Genomic DNA, 21,455 nt, shown 5'->3' on the forward strand with positions numbered 1-21,455 from the left:
CCAATCTGGTGCCAGCCTCGGGACGAGCCCCGGTCCCTCCTCTCCAGGGGAAAAGCGGGGAGGGGACCCATTTCCTAACCTTCTGCAGGGGTGACCGCTCCTCCTTCCCTTGCAGGGCCAAGGAGGCCGATCAGCTGAAGCAGGACCTGCAGGAAGCCCGCGAGGCAGAGCGAAGAGCCAAGCAAAAGCTCCTGGAAATCACCACCAAGCCCACGTACCCGGTGAGCCTGGGGGGACCGGGGTGGGGAGGTGGCGGGGGAGTGGGGGGCGAGGCGCCCGGCCCTTCGCTTCGCCGGGCAGTGCCTGCATGGCAACTGCTCAAGCGAGCACCTGGCAGAGAAGGGGTGCAGAGCCTGCAGGTGGGGTCTGGGCAGGACACCTGGGCTGCCATTTGGCCTTGGACACGTCGGGCACCTCTCTGGCTGCCAAGATAGCGAGCAGCAGGGCCTTTTACAGCTCAGAAGTGTTCTTCTCATTCCAAGTAGAGTAGACCCGCATCGCTCTCGAGAGAACTGGCTCTCCAGCCTCTTAGCACCAACCTGGATGTCACCTTCAGCGACCGGGATGTGCTCTGCGCCGCGATCCTAGTTCTGGGCAGGGAGACCCTGTGCCCCTCAGGCGACCTATTGCCGTGCGGGAACCGGCCTCCAGGAACCAGCTTCCAAACTCAATTTGGGACAAGGAGGCAGATAGCAATTCAATGGGGTCACAAGACGAATCGAGCAGCCTAGTTGTTTATTTATTCTTGATTTCAGAGAGGAAGGGAGAGGGAGAGAGAGAGAGAAACATCCATGTGAGAAAGAATCATGGATCGGCTGCCTCCTGCAGGTCCCCCACTGGGTTTCGAGCCCACAACCCGAGCCTGTGCCCTTGACCGGAATCGAACCTGGGACCCTTCAGTTTGCAGGCTGATGCTCTATCCACTGAGCCAAACTGGCTAGGGCTGGACTTTTTAATCATAGTTCGTTGTACGGATGGACTACGGTTCATCCAACCAGTCCCCAGTGGATGGGTACGTAGCCTGTTTTCTTTCTCAACTACGAACAAAAGCCGCACGGAACATCCCTGAACACAAATATTTGCACGTACACGTGGGTGAATCCGTAGAATAAATTCTCACGAGTAGAACCGTGGGGTCAGAGGAGGCCGTGCCCGTCGCCTCCATGAAAGCCGGGGGCGGGGGGGGGGGGGGGGGGCAGTGGTTAGCACAGCAGTGCCCTCGCCTCGTGCAGAGCCCCGACCTCCTAACCGGAGATTCTCGTTTATAGCCCATCAACCCAATTCCAGCGCCGTTGCCTCCTGACATGTCAAGCTTCAACCTCATCGGCGACAGCCTGTCTTTCGACTTCAAGGATACTGACATGAAGCGACTGTCCATGGAAATAGAGAAAGAAAAGTACGTAGTCTCCCCGTCCCCCGGAGCGGAGCGAGCTGGCCTGGGCCCCGGGGGAGGGGCGGGTGGCGGCCGCGGCCTGTCGCCAGCCTCCTGCGGAGGTTTGCTCTGTCCTCACCACCTAGAGGAAGAATTTCCTAATCAGAAATGAAGGGCGACAGGCCAGCATTCCATCTTCCAGGATAAAAACGATACTCGATTGGTGGCCTGGGGATTGCAGTGGCTCGAAACCCCACCTAACGTCTGGGGTGGGGCTACCAGGGACCTCCTAGCCGGCCAGAGAGCTGTTCCCATGGTAACCGAGGGTGTGATAATGTGCTGACGGGGTAATAGAACATGTTTCCTTGTTGTGTTCTCTGGCGGCTCAAATCTGTGACATTCCATGTTTGTTTTTGTGTGGTTTTTTAAAAAATATTTTTATCGATTTCAGAGAGGAAGGGAGCGGGAGAGAGAGAAACATCAAGGATAAGAGAGAATCGTTGATCAGCTGCCTCCTGCGTGCCCCACACTGGGGATGGAGCCCGCACCCCGGGGCACGTGCCCTGACCCCGGGAATCGAACCGTGACCTCCTGGTTCGTAGGTCGACGCTCAACCACTGAGCCACGCTGGCCGGGCTCCTACACTTCCTTTTATTTAATTCTGACCACTGCCCCGCGATCGTTACCCCAATATTACGGACGAGGAAACAGATTCAGGCCAGTTCAGTGACTGGCCCAAGCTCCCGTGGCCTGTGAGTGGCCAAGGAGAGACATGAGTTCCCCCGCCCCAGCCCCCGGGGCTGCAGACCCCGGGTCCCATGCCCAGCGGCTTGTAGGTCTGGAGCGGCTCAACCCCTAGCTACTCGCGACGTCCTGTCCCCACAGAGTGGAATACATGGAGAAGAGCAAGCACCTGCAGGAGCAGCTCAATGAACTCAAGACCGAGATCGAGGCCTTGAAACTCAAAGAGAGGGAGACGGCCCTGGACATTCTGCACAACGAGAACGCCGACCGGGGTGGCACCAGCAGCAAGCACAACACCATCAAGAAGGTACCGGCTCTCCCGTCGCCCGCCGAGCGAGCGAGCGAGCGAGCGAGCGGGCGGGGTGGTCGTGAATGAAATGGGAGGTCAGCGTCTGGCTTCCTCCGTAGCCGAGTCATTAGGCTCCTGTCATGTTTAATATGTCCTTACTGCCGACGAGGGGATCTTAATCTGCCAATGACTGCACACCCACTGGCTGGGAGGAAGGGGAGCCTTTCAACACAAGCATTTCACGATGAGATGAATCGCTGTGACTGGCCGGGGTTTGATCCGTCATTTAGCTGTAAAGCAGTTCTGTCTTTTAAGCCGAGGGGAGTTCTACCCAGGGAGCTGCCTTATTTAATGAGAAAGCAAAAATGAGAAGGAGGCTGTTGAGAATAGACGCTCCCTCCAGTCTGTGTGTGTGTGTGTGTGCGAGCGCGTGTGCGTGTGTGTGTGTGTGTGTGTGTGTGTGTGTTAAAGTGGCTAGGCCTCTAAAGTTCTGTTCTTGATTTAGAAGCCAGATGCGGAATTTTTAACTTTGTTCATGCTTCCAGGGGAGTATCTAGAAGACCCTTCATGTTTTAAGAGATGAAACTTCATTTATGTCGCTGACAGTGCCATATCTTTCTCCCCCGATATTCCGAGCTTGGAGCATTTTAGGGGACGTTGGTTTCCATCCTAAATATCCACCCAAGAGTGTATGTCTCTGAGGTGGGGCCGACGCAGAAAGGTCCTCTCGGGGCCCCTGATGTCTGGTCCTAACCGAAGCCCAGGGTCGGGTCAGCACCTGGGGGACAGGTGTCAGTAGGAGCAGGCTGCTCATGGAGTTTAGACGATGATAGTTCAGATCTATTTAATTTTTAAAAAATATATTTTTATTGATTTCAGAGAGAAAGGGAGAAGGAGAGAGAGATAGAAACGTCAGTGACGAGAGAGGATCATGGATCAGCTGCCTCCTGCACGCCCCACACTGGGGATCAAGCCCGCAACCCGGGCATGTGCCCTGACCGGGAATCGAACCGTGACCTCCCGGTTCATAGGTCGACACTCAACCACTGAGCCACGCCAGCTGGGCTGGATAAGTTTAATTTTTTACTCTTTACCGTTAGTCTTTAAGGTGGTCTCCCGATCTCAGGAATACCGGTTTTCAGTGGTTAAGCTATATCTGAAAACGATCAGTGATGGGCACGGTTGGGACCCGGATTCTCTCTCTTTGACTGTGGTTCACATTGGCACCGGGGAGAGAATTCCTTTTTGTAGCGTAACCCGCAAGGAAAGACCTCCCCACAGTCCGCATTCTTCTTACCGCTGGCTTCTGTCACTGACTGCATTTCCCTTCCAAAGCCAAAGTACGAAGCAGTTTTAACAAACGGGGAGCTGAAGTGAGGCCTTGGCCAGTGCACAGAGACGTAAAATGACTGGGGAGCCAGCCAGGCCTCGGAGGGGCTGCCCCGGCCACGGGGACCTGGAGCGCTGAAAGCTGGGGAGACCCGTTTCCCAGCCACGAAAGCAAACCAGTGAAGTCACCCGTGTCACCCCGTCTGAGCATTTTGCAAGCGGCACGCGTGGCATTGTTGATATCACAGGGTTATTATGTTTTTGTTTTTCTTCATTTTATTTTGCTGGTTTAGCCTCAAGCCCAAGGCAGAAGACCTATCTGCATTTGAGCCCTCAAAGTAGGTAGTTCGCAGGTACTCTGTGTGGTGACGGCCCTGCCCTCTGTGATACTAACCCGTGCATGAGCTTGCCTGTCTCTGTCCGCAGCCCGCGCCCAGCCCTCCCCGGGGCAGGGGGCGCCTGGGCGCCGGCCACAGCATGCTTTGAGTCCGAGAGCAGGCGGCCACCCCCCGTGGGGCCAGCCCGGCCTCCGGGGGCCCCAGAGGCCGCCTCTGTTCGGAAGAGCATGTCGATGGGGCTGCAGGACTGATCATCCTTTACGTCTTGTGTCACTGTCGGTCTGGAGAAGGTCCCCGCTTCTTGTCCAGTCAGGCCTGTCTGAGTCTGGTGTCTTGGTGGCGTACTTCTCGGATGGTAACCCTGGCATGGGGACGGGGTACACGCGGTGACAGCCTCTGAAGACCCGTGGTCTCACCTGGTCGTGGGATGAGAGGGCTGCCCCCACCCCCTCACTCCTTTCCCTCCGAGCCTCCCCCTTTCCGGACACGTTCGTTTTTCTCGTCCAGCAAAGCAAACGCCTGGCACGGGGGCCTGATGGGTAGTCCGTCCCGGTGGGCCGTCTGTCTGTCAGCGCTCTAAAGGCCATCTCCGCTTCCGCCCCTCCGCAGCCCCGGGCAGGCGGGCGGGCGGGTGCGATCGCAGGGAGCTCACCCTGGGACGGTGCCGTGGCGGGCACCCCGTGGCCGGGCGGTCAGTGCCTGTCGAGGGAATTAACCGAACGGTCGCCGCTTTCCTTCTGCAACGGTGTGAATTCTGCCAGACGCACCGAGGCGGCGGAGAGAATTTATTCAACAGCATCCTCCCGCCGCCGCCGCCCCTCACCTAATCCCCTGAGGTACCCAGGGAGGGCACCGACCTCTGGCGGTCACGTGGGCCGTGTCCTTTGGAATCCTCGCCGAGGTTCCTGCCGCGAGAAGAAAATAAGCTAGCTCCCTGGAAGCTTTCTACCAAAAAATGAGATCTGGCATAAATAGACCTTATTTGTGGTTGTTATCCAAGCAAGAGAGGTTAGCTATTCAAGTCCCAGATGGATCTCATTATAAGATGGATGTGAGCTGTCAGTGGTTCCAAGAACCCATGGCATCAACCCTGGTGCGTATGTGACGCTTTTATTGAGCGGCCTCCTCTTTTCTCCAGCTCTCACACCTCAACGTGGGCATTGGGACGCCCCAGCGCCAGGCAGTGCACGCTCTGAGCAGGGGTGGCCAGCACCGGAACGGGCAGGCCAGGTGGGTCCTCGGCTCAAGTGACCCCCTGGCACCCAGAGGACCCCAGAAGGGTCCCCGTTGGTTTCCTGGACCGTGGCTAGCGCAGGGGCAAAGCAGAAAAATCCCTTTTCGTGTCAGCCGGCGCTGTCAGAATTCCCCGACATCGGCCCGCACTGTTCCACCCTGATACAATTTCCTCTCTCCTCTCCCCGTAACGATCCGGCGCGTTGAACGTCTTCAAGGGGCCTGCCTTTGACCGTCAGTTCTCGCCGAGCTATTATTGTGTAGACAAATGAGGTTTGATTTGTAGTCAGATTTGTACTGCTGCTAGGGCATACAGAAGCCTTCTTTTTTTTTTTTTTTAAATGTCTTAATGTGAACTTGTTTTCAAAGCGGGCTGCCAGTCCATCAAGAATCCTGATGAGTCCGGGGTTCATGCGCGCATGGGCTTGGCTTTTAATACAAATGGAGTGAGTTATCCCAGCCTCACCGGATTTGGTAGTGGTAGTGGTTTTGCTGCCTGTGACATCGGATGTACTTTCCGTGTTTTAGACTCCGGCGGTCCCCGGGGCCAGGACTGACGGCCAGGCAGCTGTCCGTGGGGGGGTGGCTCCGGGTGGGGGTGCCCGCTGCGGCCCGAGAGAGGAACGCCGCACGCAGGCTTTTGGGCGTGGAGGTGCCTGGAACGTGCAGGGCACAGCTCCCTCCACGAAGTCTGGGATGAGAGCAGCAGAGGCCGGTGGAGGGACCGGAGAGTCTCCACTGCCCTGAAATGTCATCCGTCTCGTTTCCCACCAGCCTGCGTTGGTCTTCGTTGCATTTTTAATGTTTTTTGATCATCGATTTCTACCAGGAGGGAATGGCGCTGCCGGCCGTGACCCAGGCGTGTTCCTCCTCTTCGCTCTCAGGGTTGCTCTGGGTGTGGGTCCTGACTCAGGGGCACCCTCGGGGGCTGGGTAACACGAGCGAATCCCAGGGGAAACCCGGGTGACCCCGTTCCCTTGGGAATGCTGAGGGGCAGTCAGGTGTGGTTTACCGAGGCGACCACTGCTCTGGCTCTTACTGTCTCTGTAATTCCGACTTTCCCTTAAGGCTCAGTGTCCTCGCCTACAAAGAGTAAATAAAACGGCCCGGCCGGTGTGGCTCAGTGGTTGAGCCATTGACCTCTGCACCAGGAGATCACGGTTTGATTTCCCAGTCAGCACACATGCTGTTGTGGGCTTGGTCCCCAGTGGGGGGCTGGGGGTGGGGGGGAGCATGCAGGAGGCAGCCAATCAATAATTCTCATCATTGATGTTTCTATCTCTCTCCCTCTCCTTCCTCTCTTAAAAAAAAAAAGGGGGGATTTAAAATTAAGAAGAAAAAAAAAGAGTAAATCAAGTGGCTGGGTTATATGAGGTCACGCACAGGAAGCACTCCGTTCACCGTGAGAGCTCAGCGCGGGCTTCACAATATGTAAAGAAGCAGACCTGCTCGCGAGCCTGTGGGGAGGGCCACGCCGCCTTTGCATACACGACTGCGCCTCTCACGCCCACCAGTCCTATTCATTTCCATGTGTTTGGGGTCAAAACCCCTTAAAAGCCAGAATTCGCTTCCCCGGCCGCTCTCCGTGTTGGGTTGGCAAGGGTGTATTTCCCCCTCCCGCTAAGTCCCAAACGCATTTCCATCTGGTCCCCAGTTGATACTCAGTGCAGCTGGTTTGGCATTTGCACCGGAAGCAGTGGCCCCGGGGATCAAGCCTAAGCCGCCCTTGGGCTGGGAACCTCGACGCGTTGTTGGGGGGCGGTTGGTAGCGACACGAATGCCTGGCATCTGAGTCTTCGGGGTGAGGCGGTGAGGTCCGCAGTGAGGCTGGGGTGAGGGGGACACGGGTGTCGGAGGCTTGAGCTTCTTGCCTTCAGAGCCCCGTGCTGAGGAGGGGGGCGGTGGCCAGCGTGCCAGCCGCGCAGCACACCGTGGAGGTGAAGATGCAGCCCCGGAGCGCGCACACGTCAGGGTCCTGCCTCCGTCCCCTCGCAGGGGACCCGTCTCGCGCCCCAGTCCGGAGCTGGCCCGCACGCCCGCAGGTTCATCATCGCTGTGGTGCCCGTGGCCTCCGAGGGACACAGGATTTCAAAGGAAACCGACAGATGAGAAATCACGGGGGGTGGGGACGGGGACGGGCACAGCGCTGAGAAAGCCCGTCTTATCAGTCAGTGGCTTGCGCCACCAAGGTCCAGCTGTGGTTCCCGCGGGCGGAGAAACGGCAGTGAGGAGCCTTGACATTTCTCCGAAGCTCTGGCCTCCCCTGGGTCAGGAAGACATAAAAGTCTCCAACGTCCTCTTCAATTTGCACGGACTTCCCTCGGAGATGCAGAGCTGGCGGAGCGGAGAACACTTCACACACCCGGGGAAGTGATAAATCACAGGGCGAGGGCCGGCGCGTATGAAAGGCAACTCCCGCAATTAAAGCTAGCGGCCAGCGCTCCCCGGTGACCTCTGGGCCGGCCAGCGCTCCCCGGTGACCTCTGGGCCACCTCGCCGCTCGGAGAGACTGCCCCGCAGCTCCTGCGGCGGCGGGCGCGCCCGGCTAATGTGCCAGCGTCCCCTGACCCCAGTGCTGGGAGCCAGGGGCTCTCCCAGCTTGGGAACCTGGCATTGTCTCCTGGCGCATCCTCTGCCCTGACATGAAAGGCCGTGCACTGGCTGCCCGTCTCCAGAGCCTTCCCTTTGTTGGTGGAGCGCCGCAGAGGGGGAGGGGAGAAGAGAGGGGAAGGGGGCTGGATCTCCTTCCCAGGAGCAGGCCCCTGCCTCCCCGCCTTCCCGTCCCCCACAGGCGCGCATCCCCTAAACTCTAGGGGACCCCACCAGGCTTGCAACCAGGGCAGCAGTGGGGGCAGTTCGTCCCAGACAAACGCCCTGACCCTGTCCCCCAGGCCCCCTCTTTCTCTGACTTCATAGTGAGCCAGAGCAGCCCGGCCCCGGGCTCGTTTCCCCGGCCCTTTTCTTGTTTCACGGTCCCCAAATTAAGAAAAGAAAAGGAAAGGGGAATGGAGTGGGGTGGGGAGCAAGGAGCACGAGGCACCGGTGTGGACCGAGAACATGTGGCCGGAGTGCGGCCTGGACTCCGCTCTGCGGGAGGCGCTGGAGACCTGGGCTGGTCTCACCCCCGGAGGCCACTCCGGCCTCAGTCACACAGCCCGGGCGCCTCTTCGCTGCTGAGGGCTTGCGGTTTTCTCGCTTGTTCCCGGCAGCGCTCTAGAGAGAAGGTTCTCCCAGCCGCTTTCCCGAAAGACCATGGCTCAGCCCGTTTTGGGTCGGGAGACTTTAGCTTTTGGGGGGGCCTCGAGGAGCCCGGAAAGCCCGCCTCGCCCTCCCGGGAGCTGTTACCGCCGTTTAGTGCGCGCGGACATCATCGGGCCTCATTCGATGCAGTAAAACACCCCGTTGGGTTCCCTCGGCACCGGAGATGCGTCTCGGTGCGGGCTTTCCTCCTGATTTGTTACTGCAACAGGGGGCGGGAGGAGACGGGATGCAAACTCATCCTGCGGCTCCGATCCTCGCCCTGATTGCCCTTTCCTTCCGATATTGGCAACTTGGGAAAGACAGCAGCACGTCGGCACCTTTCTCCCAGGGTCCTCGCTCAGCCTGCTGGCAGCTGGCAGCCACCCCCCACCCCCCGACCCAGGGAGGTGAATCAGGCCCGAGAGTCCGTTTCCCAGGTGGGAGGATGGAGAAGCAGCAAAGGGTCCTGCCCGCATCCCAGGGCAGGCACCGTTTCCAGGCCTTTTCCGGTCCCTACAGGATTCATCCACAAAAGGGGCCCTCTGGCTGCCCCCTGGCAGCCTCCTCTCTCTCTCTCTCTCTCTCTCTCTCTCTCTCTCAGATAAAGGAGCTGATACCAATTGGATGTGTTCATTGGAAAGGCCTTGGCCTGTCCTGCCACCTCTGTTTAGGGCTAAGCGTGTGAGTAGCGCTCTCCCCGCGCACATCCCCAGATGGCATTTGGGTGCAAGCTGTCACTAGCGAGCCGGCAGAGCAGCTAGATCTGGCCCGTTTGCAGCCGCAGCTACCCGCCTTCACTGGTGCTGCCCCCTCCGCTCGGCTGGGCTCCGCTGGGCTCCGGTTTGGAATGGGGGGGGCGGTGTTTACGCCCCAGATCAAAGGTGATGCTGGGAGTTTGCTGCTGGATCCGCCTGCCTCCTTTCCACTCCAGGGCCAGCTCTCACCCCGAGGATCTGTGTGGATCTGTGCTGCTTCCTTTCGTATCCCCGCCCCGCCCCCTCCTTCATGCCCGAGACACATGTAGTGAGCGGCGGAGGGAGGAAGTATAACAGGATTTTTAGGGCTCGCATTTCCGTTTCACAGCCTTTTTATGGGACACGCAGAGTCCCAGCGCCTGGAGTGATTCGGTTAGTGTCTAAAATAGGTTCAGCCTCATGGGTCTTATTGTTTCAAATGAATTAGACAGGCCCCTCCCCACTTCTTCTCCCTTCCCCGGGGGATGAGGGGATTGAGGCGAGGCCCCCAGAGAGACTACTCGGAGGAATCCTGATGAGTTCGTTTTGTTCTCCCGGCTTAATGGTAGAGCTTCCTCTCTCTCTCTCTCTCTCTCTCTCTCTCTCTCTCTATCTCGGCACTGATAGCCCAAACGGCTCTGTGTCCTGCCCCCCCCCCCACGCCACCCCCACCCCTTTTGCCTGAAGAACCACTTTACCACAGTGCGGCCTGTGCGTGTGCTGATGAAAGTGTAATTCATTCCTAATCAAGCAGCCTTGCTGCTGCAGGCTCCGTGCCCGAATACATTTAGCTCCTCCCGGCACTCTGGGAGCCAGTTCCCCCTAAAGGGCTTGGAGAGGAGAGGAGAGGTGGGGTGAAGCCTTGGCAGTGCCCCCTGCCCCCATGCCGTGTCCTCCCAGCAGGGGGTACTCTAGGGGCTGATGCTGGAGGAGCCGTTGCAGCTGGGGGCAGAGGGGGAGCTGGGAGGGACCGGTGGGCCTGCAGCTGGTCACAGGTGCCCTCCAGGCTTCTGTCTCCAGACCTGGGGGCCATTTCTCAGGAGTGGCCGGTGCGGTGCGGGGGGGCCCTTGTGTCTTGGGGGGGCTGCCTGAAATCCCCTGGGAGCAGGAGCCAGTGAATCTGTGCATTTCCTGCGTGCCTGTGTCAGGGAGCACCTGCTGGGTACCAGGTCCTTCCTAGGGTTCAGAGGAGCCATCATCCTCCTCCTCCTCCTCCTCCTTCTTCTTCTTCTTTTTGGTTAATCCTCACCCGAGGATATTTTTCCATTGATTTTTAGAGAGAGTGGAAGGGAGAGACAGAGAGAAACATCGATGTGAGAGAGACACATTGATTGGTCGCCTCCTGCACGCACCCTGACTGGGGCCGGGAGGAACCTGCAACCCAGGTACGTGCCCTCGATCAGAATCGAACCCGGGACCCTTCCACCCGCAGGCCCAACGCTCCACCCTCTGAGCCGCACCGGCCAGGGCCCAGTGTCCTCCTTTTTAAGGAGACGGATGTGTCCCCCGAAGGTGAACGGGCTTAGATTCAGTGGGTGTGCCCGTGTGGGTGAGTCTGAGGAGGCCCAGCGGCTCCCTCTCCTGCCCTTTCACAGCCGAGGGGGGGCCGCCACCGACCACTGGCCATTGGTGGAGAGATGAGCGGGAGGAGCCGTGGCTGTCGGTCCGGACAGGAAGAAAGGGCCCCGCCCGGCAGGTGGGTCCCAGCCCCGGAAGGTACCGCCAGGCCGCCCCACTCTGCAGCGGAGACAGAGAGAAGTTTCTCTCCTCGGAACGGAATTGGATTAGTGACAGACTTGAGCAGCCGGCTCAGTCAAGAGAGAACTGAATTCCTCCTGTATTTCCCACACGGCTTATTCAATCAGATGTGAGGCTGGACAGCCCAGTGTCTGCGAGGAGACTGCGTGTTCCTTCGATCGGGGTAGGGAACTGGCAAGCGGCTTCACGCGGCCCCTGAGGTTTCTCACTTCCCGGCGGAGCTGGGCGTGACAGGGACTTGCGTGGTCGGCCCTGCCTGGGTTCAGAGTTGTGGGCAGTGGGTGGCAGAGGGGGTCACTCACTTGTCCTCGGCGTGGCTCAGTGGTTGAGCATCGACCTCTGAACCGGGAGGTCACGGTTCGATTCCCGGTCATGCCGCCCGGGTTATGGGCTCCAACCCCAGTGTGGGGCGTGCAGGAGGCAACCAATCAATGATTCTCTCTCATCGTTGATGTTTCTATCTATTCCTCTCTGAAATCAATACATATATATATTTATACATACACACACACTGTATACATATATATACAAATATATGTGTGTGTGTATATATATTTATTTTTTTTTTCTTTATTGGATAGACCCAACACAATGTGGGCTCGTGTGAGGGGGGAGGGGTGGCGAGGGCTGGCGGGCAGAGCGGAACGCTGTCAGCCGGTCCGGTGAGTGTAAAGAAGGCCGCAGAGAGCTGGCTGTGTGCCGTCCCCTCCCATCCCCTCCCTTCTCTTTCACGAACCCCTCCTGCCCGTAGCTGCCCGGTCCATGTGACGGTCAGCGAGCTTTCTAGAAAGAGCAGGTGGTGAAGGATCCCACGGGCGAGGAGAGCGTGCCCAGGGGAGGCGGGAGACTGAGCGGACCCCCCGTGCAGTGGAGCTGGCAGACACTGTCCGCTCTGCTCGCAGGGTGTCCCTCAGCAAACCCCGCTGCCCTGGGGCCTGCCCACCTGGAGAAGAGCCGCCCCAGGCACCTCCCCGCTGACCCTCCTCCACCGCCTGCCTCCCTCCCTCCCCTGCTCCCCCGTGGGAGACGCGGGGAGGCCGCTGGCCCAGGAGGAGGGCATGTTCACCTCCAAGATAAAGGATGCTGCCGCCGCCGAGGGGGAAGCAGACACAGGCCGAGGTGGCGACGGGAACGGTTCCAGCGGCAGCAGGCGGCTCGTGCAGTGATTTCCTCCCACAACAGGAGTCCTGGTGGAATTGTCAGGGCGAGAGACGGGGCCGTGGCCGGCAGCCAGGGCTGCCGTGGGCAGAGGCAGGCGGCTCCCAGGCCCCCCGGCGACAGCAGCCACGCCGGTGCCCGTGCGGGTGGCTCTGCCCGATGGGAGGCTGCGCACGCTCCTCTCCGAGGCCCGGTGTCTGCGCGTTCCTGCGTCTGCGTGGCCAGAGGACTTGGCTTCGCTCCCTGCCTTCCTTGGGCTGGGGCACTTTTTTTTTTTTTTAATCGATTTCAGAGAAGGGAAGGGAGAGAGAGATAGAAACATCAGTGATGAGAGAGAATCATTGACCAGCTGCCTCCCGCACGCCCCACCCTGGGGATCGAGCCCGCAACCCGGGCCTGTGCCCCGACCGGGAATCGAACCCTGACCTCCGGGTTCACAGGTCGACACTCAACCACTGAGCTACGCCAGCCGGGCTCGGGTACAGCTTCCGGTCCTGCAAGAGAAGAGGGGAGGCTGAGCCGCTGCCATGCAGTGTGGGGTGGGGACTGGCGTCTGCCCACCCACGGAGGGCTTCGCATCCCAGCGAACACATGCTCAAGTAACTGGCATCTGGCGCCGCCAGAGCTGCCAGATCCCTCCCCTGGCACCTCGTGGGGACGGCCAGCACACAGCTTGGGTAGAGGATCCAGGAATTCTTGGAGCCAACGTTATACACATGGGCAGGAGGCCTGCCGAGGCCCCCATCGCCTGGGCTCCCTGCCTCGGGGAGTGGCCAGGCCTCTGGGGGGGGCACCCACTTGCCCTGCCCCAGAGGCCACAAGGGCCAGCGCAGCCCTGCCTTCCCCGGCACCTTCTTCTACCCCGCACTCTGCCCTGCTGCCCGCTGGAAGGAGAGGAGCCAGAGCTGGGGGAAGCGAGGCGGGGGTTGGGGGCGGACCGTGACGCTACTGTTAGTAATAACAGCAGTTGAGCTCTGCTGCGCGCCAGGCACGGTGCTGAGCGCCTCCCAGCAATTCCCAGCTACTCCACACGTTTCCCAGCTACTCCACACGCCACCCGGTGAGGGGCTGCTACCACTTGGGAGCTGAGGCCAAAGCAAGTAGCCTGCCCAGCTGGCCCCCGGCCCGGATGGCTCTGGCTCAGGCAGGCAGCCTGGATGTGGTTGTGGGAAGGGCTGGGGGTAGGGCCCTGACCCCTGCAGGCCCCCTGTCCCCTGAGGCCTTCGCCAGGCGAGTGGGGAAACCTTAGCGGAGACTTTGGATTTTACACCTTTTTTTTTTTATCTGGAATTCCCTTTACTTTTTATTTATTTATTATATTTTTATTGATTTCAGAGAGGAAGGGAGAGTGGGAGAGAGAGAAACATCAATGACGAGAGAGCATCATTGATCGGCTGCCTCCTGCACACCCCACACTCCACACTGGGGATTGAGCCCGCAACCCCAGCATGTGCCCGACCGACTGGACCAGGAATCGAACCCTGACCTCCTGGTTTCACAGGTTGACGCTTCACCACCGAGCCAGCTGGCCGGGCTGGTTCTACAGCTTTTGACTTAAACTCTCTCCCAGGAGGATCTCTGTCCCCCTGGTCCTCTGGTTCTCCTTCCTCCTCCTTCCTGGTTCCCATCCTGATTCCCTTCACCCCGGGGAACGTCGCTGCTGGCCCCTCCGGGTCACATTCAGGGAGAAGCCCGTCCAGCACGGCTCCCTGCCGGCAGGAGTTCTGCTTCAGCGAGGGAGCGAGCGCTCTCCCCGTGCCCGTGGGAGCGGGGCTCTCCCAGGCGCCTCGGGAACTGGTTCCGCTGAAAGGAAGGGCTCAGCTGGCTCCGATGCCGCCCGTTCGGCTTGTTAGTCGGGAACGACAAGGCCAGACGACTTGGCAGGATTGAGGGAGCCGGCTCTCCAGCTGTCTCATGTTGAGCACACGGATGTGCTGTCTTTGATGGTGAAGTGATTGATTGGGCGTCTTCCTCCCGCGCCTTTGAAGAGCCACGGGTGGTACTGAGGACTTTTTGGATTCAGAGACCCCCAGAGGTCGAGGGAATGGGCCAGACGATCTAACCTGCCCCCAAGGGGTAGCTCCAGAGGAAAGAGGCTCAGAGAGGGCCAGGGCCTCCACGGGGCCACACAGCCCCACGGGGACCGCTCCCCTGTCCCCACGCATCTCGCCTTTCCTTACCCTGGTAGCCTGCGTCTGGTTCACTCCCGTGGCGGGAGCGCCTACTGGGAGCCAAGCGCTGACGGAGTGGTTTGGGGGCAGGTAGAGATGGGCGGCACGCACTCCTCCGGGGAGGCCGGGGGCTGGGTGTGGAGCGCATGGTCTTAGCAGGGCACGGGCATGCTGCTCCTGTTTGGGGGAGATCCTGGGACGTGGCCTGTCCCAGCCACAGAGTCGGGAAGTTGGGGTTCAGCAGTGCCAGGCGTCGCCAGCTCCAGTGCCTCGTCCTCCGGCCCGCCCGGAGAGCCCACCTCCCGGCTGCGCACAGACACCCCTGGCTGCCAGGCCTGGGCGAGCCTGCTCTGGGGGCTCTGGGAGCCGGAGCAGGAGGGACAAGCTCTTGCTCCTCTGAGCAGGCCTCTGGCCTGAGGTCGTCCCTTCGCCCCAGCGGGTCCCCGGGGTGTGAGGACTGAGCCCTGAGCCCTGGGGAGGCGAGCGTCCCAGGCTGGCACCACGGCAGACGACGCCCCACGGGGGCCGGAGAGACACGTAGATGGGAATGCGCCAATCTGTTCAGACGTCCGTCCGGGGGGCCTCCTGCCCTCTGGACGTGTTCCCGCCGGCATGCTTCCGCCCCTCCCACCAACGCCATCCCCCCCACCCCACCCCACCCCCGCCGGCATGTCCTCCTGGGTCACCTCCCCATTGGAGTTCTGGGGGCAGATCTGAAGCCGTGTCTGGGACCGACCACCCGCTCCTTGAACGTCTGTTTGAACCACCGGCCCTTCCCCTGCCCTCCGAGCCGCCTCTGAGGTCCGCCCACCAGGCAGCTGGCTCCCCGAGAGGCGCCAGGGCCGCGTCCCCCTCTCAGCGTCTTCTCTGCTTCCTTGCAGCTCACCTTGCAGAGCGCCAAGTCCCGAGTGGCCTTCTTCGAAGAGCTCTAGCCGGGGACCCGCCGCCCCAGGATCTACCGCTGCTGCCGCCGCTGCTGCTGCTGCTGCTACTCCAGCCGATGGTCCACCATCGTGGGAGCCGGTGCAGGTGGCGGGCCGGGACCCCCGGGGGAGCACAGAACTCTCCCCGGCCGAGGGGAGCGCCCACCCTCTCGTGTGCAATGGGCTCGAACTGTGAGCCTGCGGAGGTTTCTCCCACGGGGCTCTGGTCCTCCTGACCCAAGTCTTTAAATGTCTTCGGAAGTATTTGTCTTTCTTCGTCTACGTGTGTGTGACCCCAGACTTCCTGCATCAGAGGCACCCTGGGGGGCGGCTCACTGTCCAGTGCTGACCCCCGGCCCTGGCTGGGAAGTGCACAGGCCCCTGGAGGCCAGGAGGCTGGTGCCCCCGCTCCCTCCACAACACCCTGGTTTCCAGAACACTCCTTTCCTCCCCTGGGGAGGAGCTGGCAAGGGAAGAAGCGTGGCCCACCCGAGCCCAGGTGGCCTGCTGTGAGCTTGCCCACAGCCCAGGGGGTGGGCAGCGGGCACGGCCGCCGTGACTGGGGAAGACTCGGCAGACGCTGTGACGTTGGGCGGCTGCCAGCAGTGGGGCTGGGAGGCCGGAATACGGTGTGGGAACCTGCCCCACACACTACACTCGCTGCCTCCTCCTGCCTCCCCAGACAAGGGTCTGAGGGGCAGGCGGGAGCCACGGGTCCTTTGCGCCCCCTTCGGCCTCAGCCCCTCCTGCTGGCTGGGCCGGGGCTCCCTGGCCATGGTCTGGTCGGCACCCGGTAGCCCCGCCGTGACTGGGGGTCCCCAGAAGGCTCTCAGGCCCCACAGACACTGCTCAGTGGCCCAGACTCCGGACTCCACTGGCCCCAGCCTGCCAGCAAGCGCCTCCCAACCCATCGTCGTACCTGGGCCCTTTATTTCCTATTCCCTTATGGGCCACATGGGGTCCCTTTGTGCCCCCGCCGGAGCGAGCCGGCGCCCGACCGCCCACCCCTGCTGGCAGCGGGGCATAGACCACCCCGGGGCCCACCCTGGCTCCCTGGTTTGGGGCCACGTTCGTGCCCTTTCTTTTCTCCATCACTTGGTGCTGCTGCTGCGACCCACGGGCCGGGCGGACCCTCCCAGGGGGGCTGTTGGGGAGCAGGTGGCCAGCCTGAACCAGCGCACAGGCATCTGTTAGAGGGTGCAAGAGGCCTAGCGACATCCGAGAGCACGGTGGTCTCCGACACGCCTGCGCCGTCTGAGAAGCCGAGCAGCTCACGGAGCCTGTTCCCTACAGCCAGGCTGACCCCACAGCGTCCCGGGCTGGCTGCGTCCTCCCGCGTCCGTAATGGAAGGTCTGGCTCTTGCGTGCAGCTCTGCCTCCTCAGGCTCAGCCCCCGTCCCTGCGTTTCCAGGAGTCCCTTTTTCCCTCCTCGCCTGTCAGCTCAACCTTTCACGGTGGCCGGGGGCACAGAGCAGGCCGGTGGCTCATAAAGACATCGTCAGGCTTTTATTATTCTTGTTATTTAACTGCCGAGGGTCTGTGTGAAGTCCACCAGGGAGCCGGGCCAGTGTCTGAGCCGTGGCAGGAGCCCCCTGGGGCCCGGGGAGCAGGCTCAGCCAGGAGCGCCTGGGCTGTCCTCAGGGTGAGCTGGTGGGCACCTCCGCGGAGGGGATGGCGGCCCTCGGAAAGGTCTGGAGCCCCCGTCGGGAGCGGAGCACGGTTTTCAGAATCGTGGGCCTGTGTACTTTCTCAGTGACCGTGGTGAGGGCTGGGCGCTCACCCGGGGAAGGAAGCCCGGCTCCCCTGGAGAGCGGGGCCCTGGGCTGATGAGGGCATCGCGAGCACCGCTGAGGGTGCCGGGGCAGACGCGCCGTCCGGGCAGTCGCTGCCCAGCTGTGCCGCGCAGCCCACCCGGTCCGTCCGGAGGCCTCGCCTCCGCCACAGCCATGCTCCGACCTGTGGCGTGGACTCCGTTATTCTCGTCCCCGCCAGGCCCCGCTAGACAGCACCCGCGGCGTTACATAACACGCCTTAAGTGGCTGTGTTTTGCAATCTTGGGTGCAGGTTTCTCTCTCTCTCTTTCTCTCTCTCTCTCTCTCTCTCTCTCCCAAATCAAAACGACAAGTCCAGAGGCTGACAGACTGGAGCCTCAGGGCCCTGGGGGGGAGGGGGCGGCCCTGGGGGGAGGCCGGCCTGGGGCCAGGGCTTTCAGGGGAGCCCCGTCCCCTTCCAAAGACGTCAAGCCCCACGTCTGCCTGTGGGGCCTGAGTTTCGCCTCCTGTCAGGGCCAGGCCCCGGAAGACTATTTCCTGTTTTGGAAGATGGTTGTAATTTAAATGATTGTTTTAATAAAAATTCTAAGCTGACACAAGTTTGTCTCGGGCGTCCTCCGTCTGCTTGCTGCTCAGGCCCATGGAGGTGGCAAGACCACTGGGTGCCGACCGCCCTCAGTGCCTCACTGTGGTGCTTGCGGCCTGGTCCCAGGGATCCCTGAGCAGCTGCTCTGAGCCCCCTCCCAGCCCTCCATCCTCTGCCTGTGGTCCTCTCCCGCCCACCCGCCAGCCCGCCGAGAGCTGAGTGCCTGGCCGCTGTTCCCAGGGCTGCCCGCCCCAGGAGCCTTCGCCTGGGAGGGTCGAGTAGGGAGCCACCCAGGGTAGCGATGAGCTGGCAGCGGGACTCTGGGGGGAAAGGGGTTGGTGAGGAGATTGCTGCGACGTGTCCAATCCAATTTCTTGCAAGTCTGAGGAGGCGACAGCAGAGCCACCCGCACATTCTCTGCCTCCCTCTCAGCCCAGGCGGCGAGGGAAGCCACCCCGGCTCCGTCCCTTCCCGCACCTCCCAGGGCTCCCTGGCAGCCTGTCCTTGCTGCATTATGGCAGGAGCTGCGGCCTCAGTCCCAGCTGGGGGAGGGGCGGGGGCAGGAGTCCGGAGCTCGCTTCTAGGGAGGCAGCTGGGCCGGGCGTCAGCAGCACGGTCATCAGCACACGAGGACCCGCACACGAGGGCTGACTCAGAGGAACCCCACCTCGTCCTCCCCCGGTTTCCACTCGATGCCCATTTCTCACTGGGATGCTCGCCCCAGAATAGCTCCTGGCAGGCTGCCTCGGAGCCCAGGAAATCAAGACATCTCCTTGATTCCGCAGCCGGAGCCGCCGGAGCCCGGCTGGCCAGTCTGCTGAGCCGCATGCTTGCTCTGTGCCACCCCTTCCCTGCAGGGCCAGGCGCTGGGCTTCCCTCAGCCTCTGGGCGCTCCCTCTCTGTCAAGAGGGTTGACAGTGATGCCTCCGGGCACCTCTGGGACAGTGTCAGGGCAGCACGAAGAGCAGATGCAGAAAACACTCAGCTTCCTATGACGGGGTGAGGAGAGGTGGCAGCATTACCATTACTTACAAGTAATCAAAGCAGCGAAGACACACGAAATCTGTTCTTGGCACCCAGGCACGGGGAGGGCTGAAGAAACGACACGGCTGAGGGGCTCAGGGCCTCCCTGGCGGGGAACTTGGAGAGACCTGGGTTCCAGGCCCGGCTCAGCCACTTGCCAGCTGGTGATCCCAGGCAAGTCACCTAAGCTTTGGGCACAACAGTGTCTTTATCTAACAGGGGTATCAGCCCTGGCCGGTTTGGCTCAGTGAATAGAGCGTCAGCCTGGGGACTCAAGGGTCCCGGGTTCAATTCTGCACATGCCTGGGTTGCGGGCTCGATCCCCAGTGTGGGGCGTGCAGGAGGCAGCCGATCCATGATTCTCTCTCATCATTGATGTTTCTCTCTCTCCCTTCCTCTCTGAAATCAATTAAAAATAAATAAATGAAAATAAGAGGGGTGCTCTAGGGTGCTGTGGGGATGAATAATGCCGGGTCTGAGGAGGGTGGCTCTTTTTCTGGGTGCTTTCTTGGGATGGGGGGCTGCAGGGGGAAGCAGAGAACAGAGCAGGGGTGACCCAGAGGCAGCCCTGGCTCCGAGGGCCCCAGCCCACCTGTGGCCCCCACATGGGCCCCGTCCCACCACCTGGGCCAGGAGCTTAATGAGCCTGCATCTGGCCTGTTTGTCCTGCCGTGTTTGCCCAGTGCCAGCTGCAAAGCCCGGGAGATGATGGATCACCCAGGCGGGGGCTGCCCGGGAAGGAGGCTCTGGTTTGTCACATTAATACTCGAGGCTCCGGTCGATAATGGACTGGAGGCTCCGGGCGGGAGAGGGGCCGGGTGGGCAGCCCTGGCCGCTGCCCCTGGAACCCTTCCCAGAGCACCTGGGCACCAGGGAGGCACCGCGGCGGCCACCGGCGACCTAATTTTCTCTCTTAAGCGGCATCAGGAAGAAGTCCCCGTGGAGCCTTGCCCATTTCCAATATAAATAATGTAATTCCCCTGCCCGCCTGCCTGCCTGGGAGGAGGGGGCAGCCTTTGATCTGCAGGAATTAAGTCAGTAAACAAAAGTGGAGAAGGCTGGGGCGGCTCCTGGAGGCTCCCACTGTGCCACCGGCCCTGAGAGAGAGAAGTCAAACTCCTCCAGCAAGCGGAGTGGCCCAGTGGGACCGCCCCCCTCCCCCCATCTCCCTGAAGTCTCCCTTCATCCTCAGCTGAGGCCTGAGACATCCTGGGGCCCCCAGCACACACCTGCCCACCCTCCCCGACAACAGCGGCCCAGGTCGCATCGTGCATAATTCTGGAATCAGCTGCTGAGAAGGGCCCTGGGCTGGAGACGGGCTCCCCCCACACACCCCCGTGCGTTCTCCAGCTCTCCGCCTCCAGCTGTGCGGCCTTGAGTAAGTCCCTTCCACTTTCCAGGCTTCCGTGTCCTCCGCTCTAAAGAGCCAGGTTTGGACCCCAGGGACTCCGAGGCCTCTTCCTGGCCCGGCAGTCAGACTGCGAAGGGCATGTTTCTACAGGAATTCCTCCGGCTGGTCTCACCGGTGTCACCGCCCAGGGAGCCGAACGGAGACTGACTGGCCCAGTATCCCCCCCGGGGCGGCCACAGGCACACGCAGAACCAGAACCAGGGGCCCTGCCCGGACAGCCAGCCTCACGCCATCGCCACCGCTAGCCCCGCTCACCTCTGGCCCACACTAGGAGTGGCGATGGTCGGGCCAGCCCCTGAGTTCATGGGAAGGGCGGTGGGCAAAGGGGCAGGCGGTGGGCATGGCCACTCAGGGCTTCCCGCCACCTCCCCCGGAAGGCAGAGGATGGGGTGACATGTGCGCACCGCCGGCCGGGCCTGCGGTGACAGTAACTGCTCCCTAAAGCCCAGGGGGACCCCCCCTCTCCGGCCCCTCCCCAGCCTGGCCCTCCCAGCCACAGCTCTGAGGCGGAATCTATTAAGTCCCTCATATTAGCCAGCAGAGGGGAAGCAACCCTCTTTCATCTTAACTGGAGTGAATTTGCATTAACACCTGGGGAGTTCTATTTGCCTTGAGAAGGCACATTGCTATTCTGAGCTGCACGCTGCGGAGTTCGGTGCAGTATCCTCGTCTTTTATTAATACGGCTGCTCTCTCCTCCTCCTCTCTCCCGGGGAGGGGGGGAGAGCCGCCGGGGATGCCAGGGCTCCCCGCCCCACGGAGGAAGGCCCCAGAAACGCCGAGAAGGGGGAGCAGGGGGCAGCTTCCAGGTGGGGGAGCAATCCCCCCCACGAGGCTGGCTTGCGTGCTGCCCCCCAACTCCAAGAGGCCACCAGGCTCCAGGGACGGCCTCCACCCAGCCAAACTCAGGGCCCCCATGGGCCGAGCTCTGCTGGGGCCCAGGAAGGCAGCGGTGGGGGACACGGCCCCCAGTGAGGGGCTCCTGAGGCAGGGAAGGGGCGGGAGGTGCAGGTAACTCAGAGATGCTCCCACGGGGCTGGTGGACCCCCGGAGTCGAGATGTGGATGTCACAGCGTAGCAGGTGGGCCTGACTCCGGGGCTGCTCCATGTCTGTCCCCAGAGCAGGCCCCGGAACCTCCGGCAACAGGACTGTCTTCGGCCGCAGGGCAGTGGCTCATTGATGCAACTCGGGGTGATCGCACCCGGGAAGTGTTGATCTAGGGCGGGTGGGGGCGTGGGGCAGATCTTGGTCTTCAGGTCTCAGATCTGGAGACCCAGGTTCTAGAAGGAGAGCAAGCGAGGGCAGGGAGGAAACCATGAGCCGTGCATCCCCCCCCCCCCCCCCCCCGCCCCCAGCCCTCCACCCACGTTCCTG

The 21,455-nt window shown here is 61.4% G+C and overlaps 1 protein-coding gene across 2 annotated transcripts in view; it reads left to right on the forward strand.

Annotated features, from left to right (window-relative positions):
• Window positions 1-17,660, forward strand: part of NF2 (NF2, moesin-ezrin-radixin like (MERLIN) tumor suppressor) — a 68,766-nt gene extending 51,106 nt beyond the window's left edge. Inside the window, exons 13-17 of one of the 2 annotated variants that reach the window (XM_070400221.1) lie at window positions 116-221; window positions 1,269-1,396; window positions 2,258-2,423; window positions 4,028-4,072; window positions 15,248-17,660. In XM_070400221.1, coding sequence (XP_070256322.1) covers window positions 116-221; window positions 1,269-1,396; window positions 2,258-2,423; window positions 4,028-4,063 — 436 coding nt within the window. In that variant the 3' untranslated portion in view covers window positions 4,064-4,072; window positions 15,248-17,660. The remainder of the gene's footprint in view (window positions 1-115; window positions 222-1,268; window positions 1,397-2,257; window positions 2,424-4,027; window positions 4,073-15,247) is intronic. The other variant, XM_070400220.1, reaches the window with a different exon arrangement.
• Window positions 17,661-21,455: the final 3,795 nt, after the last annotated feature.

This window comes from Myotis yumanensis, unplaced genomic scaffold, assembly GCF_028538775.1.
Source record: "Myotis yumanensis isolate MYYU_CA2020_CCGP unplaced genomic scaffold, mMyoYum1.0.hap1 SCAF_19, whole genome shotgun sequence".
NCBI classification, from domain to species: Eukaryota; Metazoa; Chordata; class Mammalia; order Chiroptera; family Vespertilionidae; genus Myotis; species Myotis yumanensis.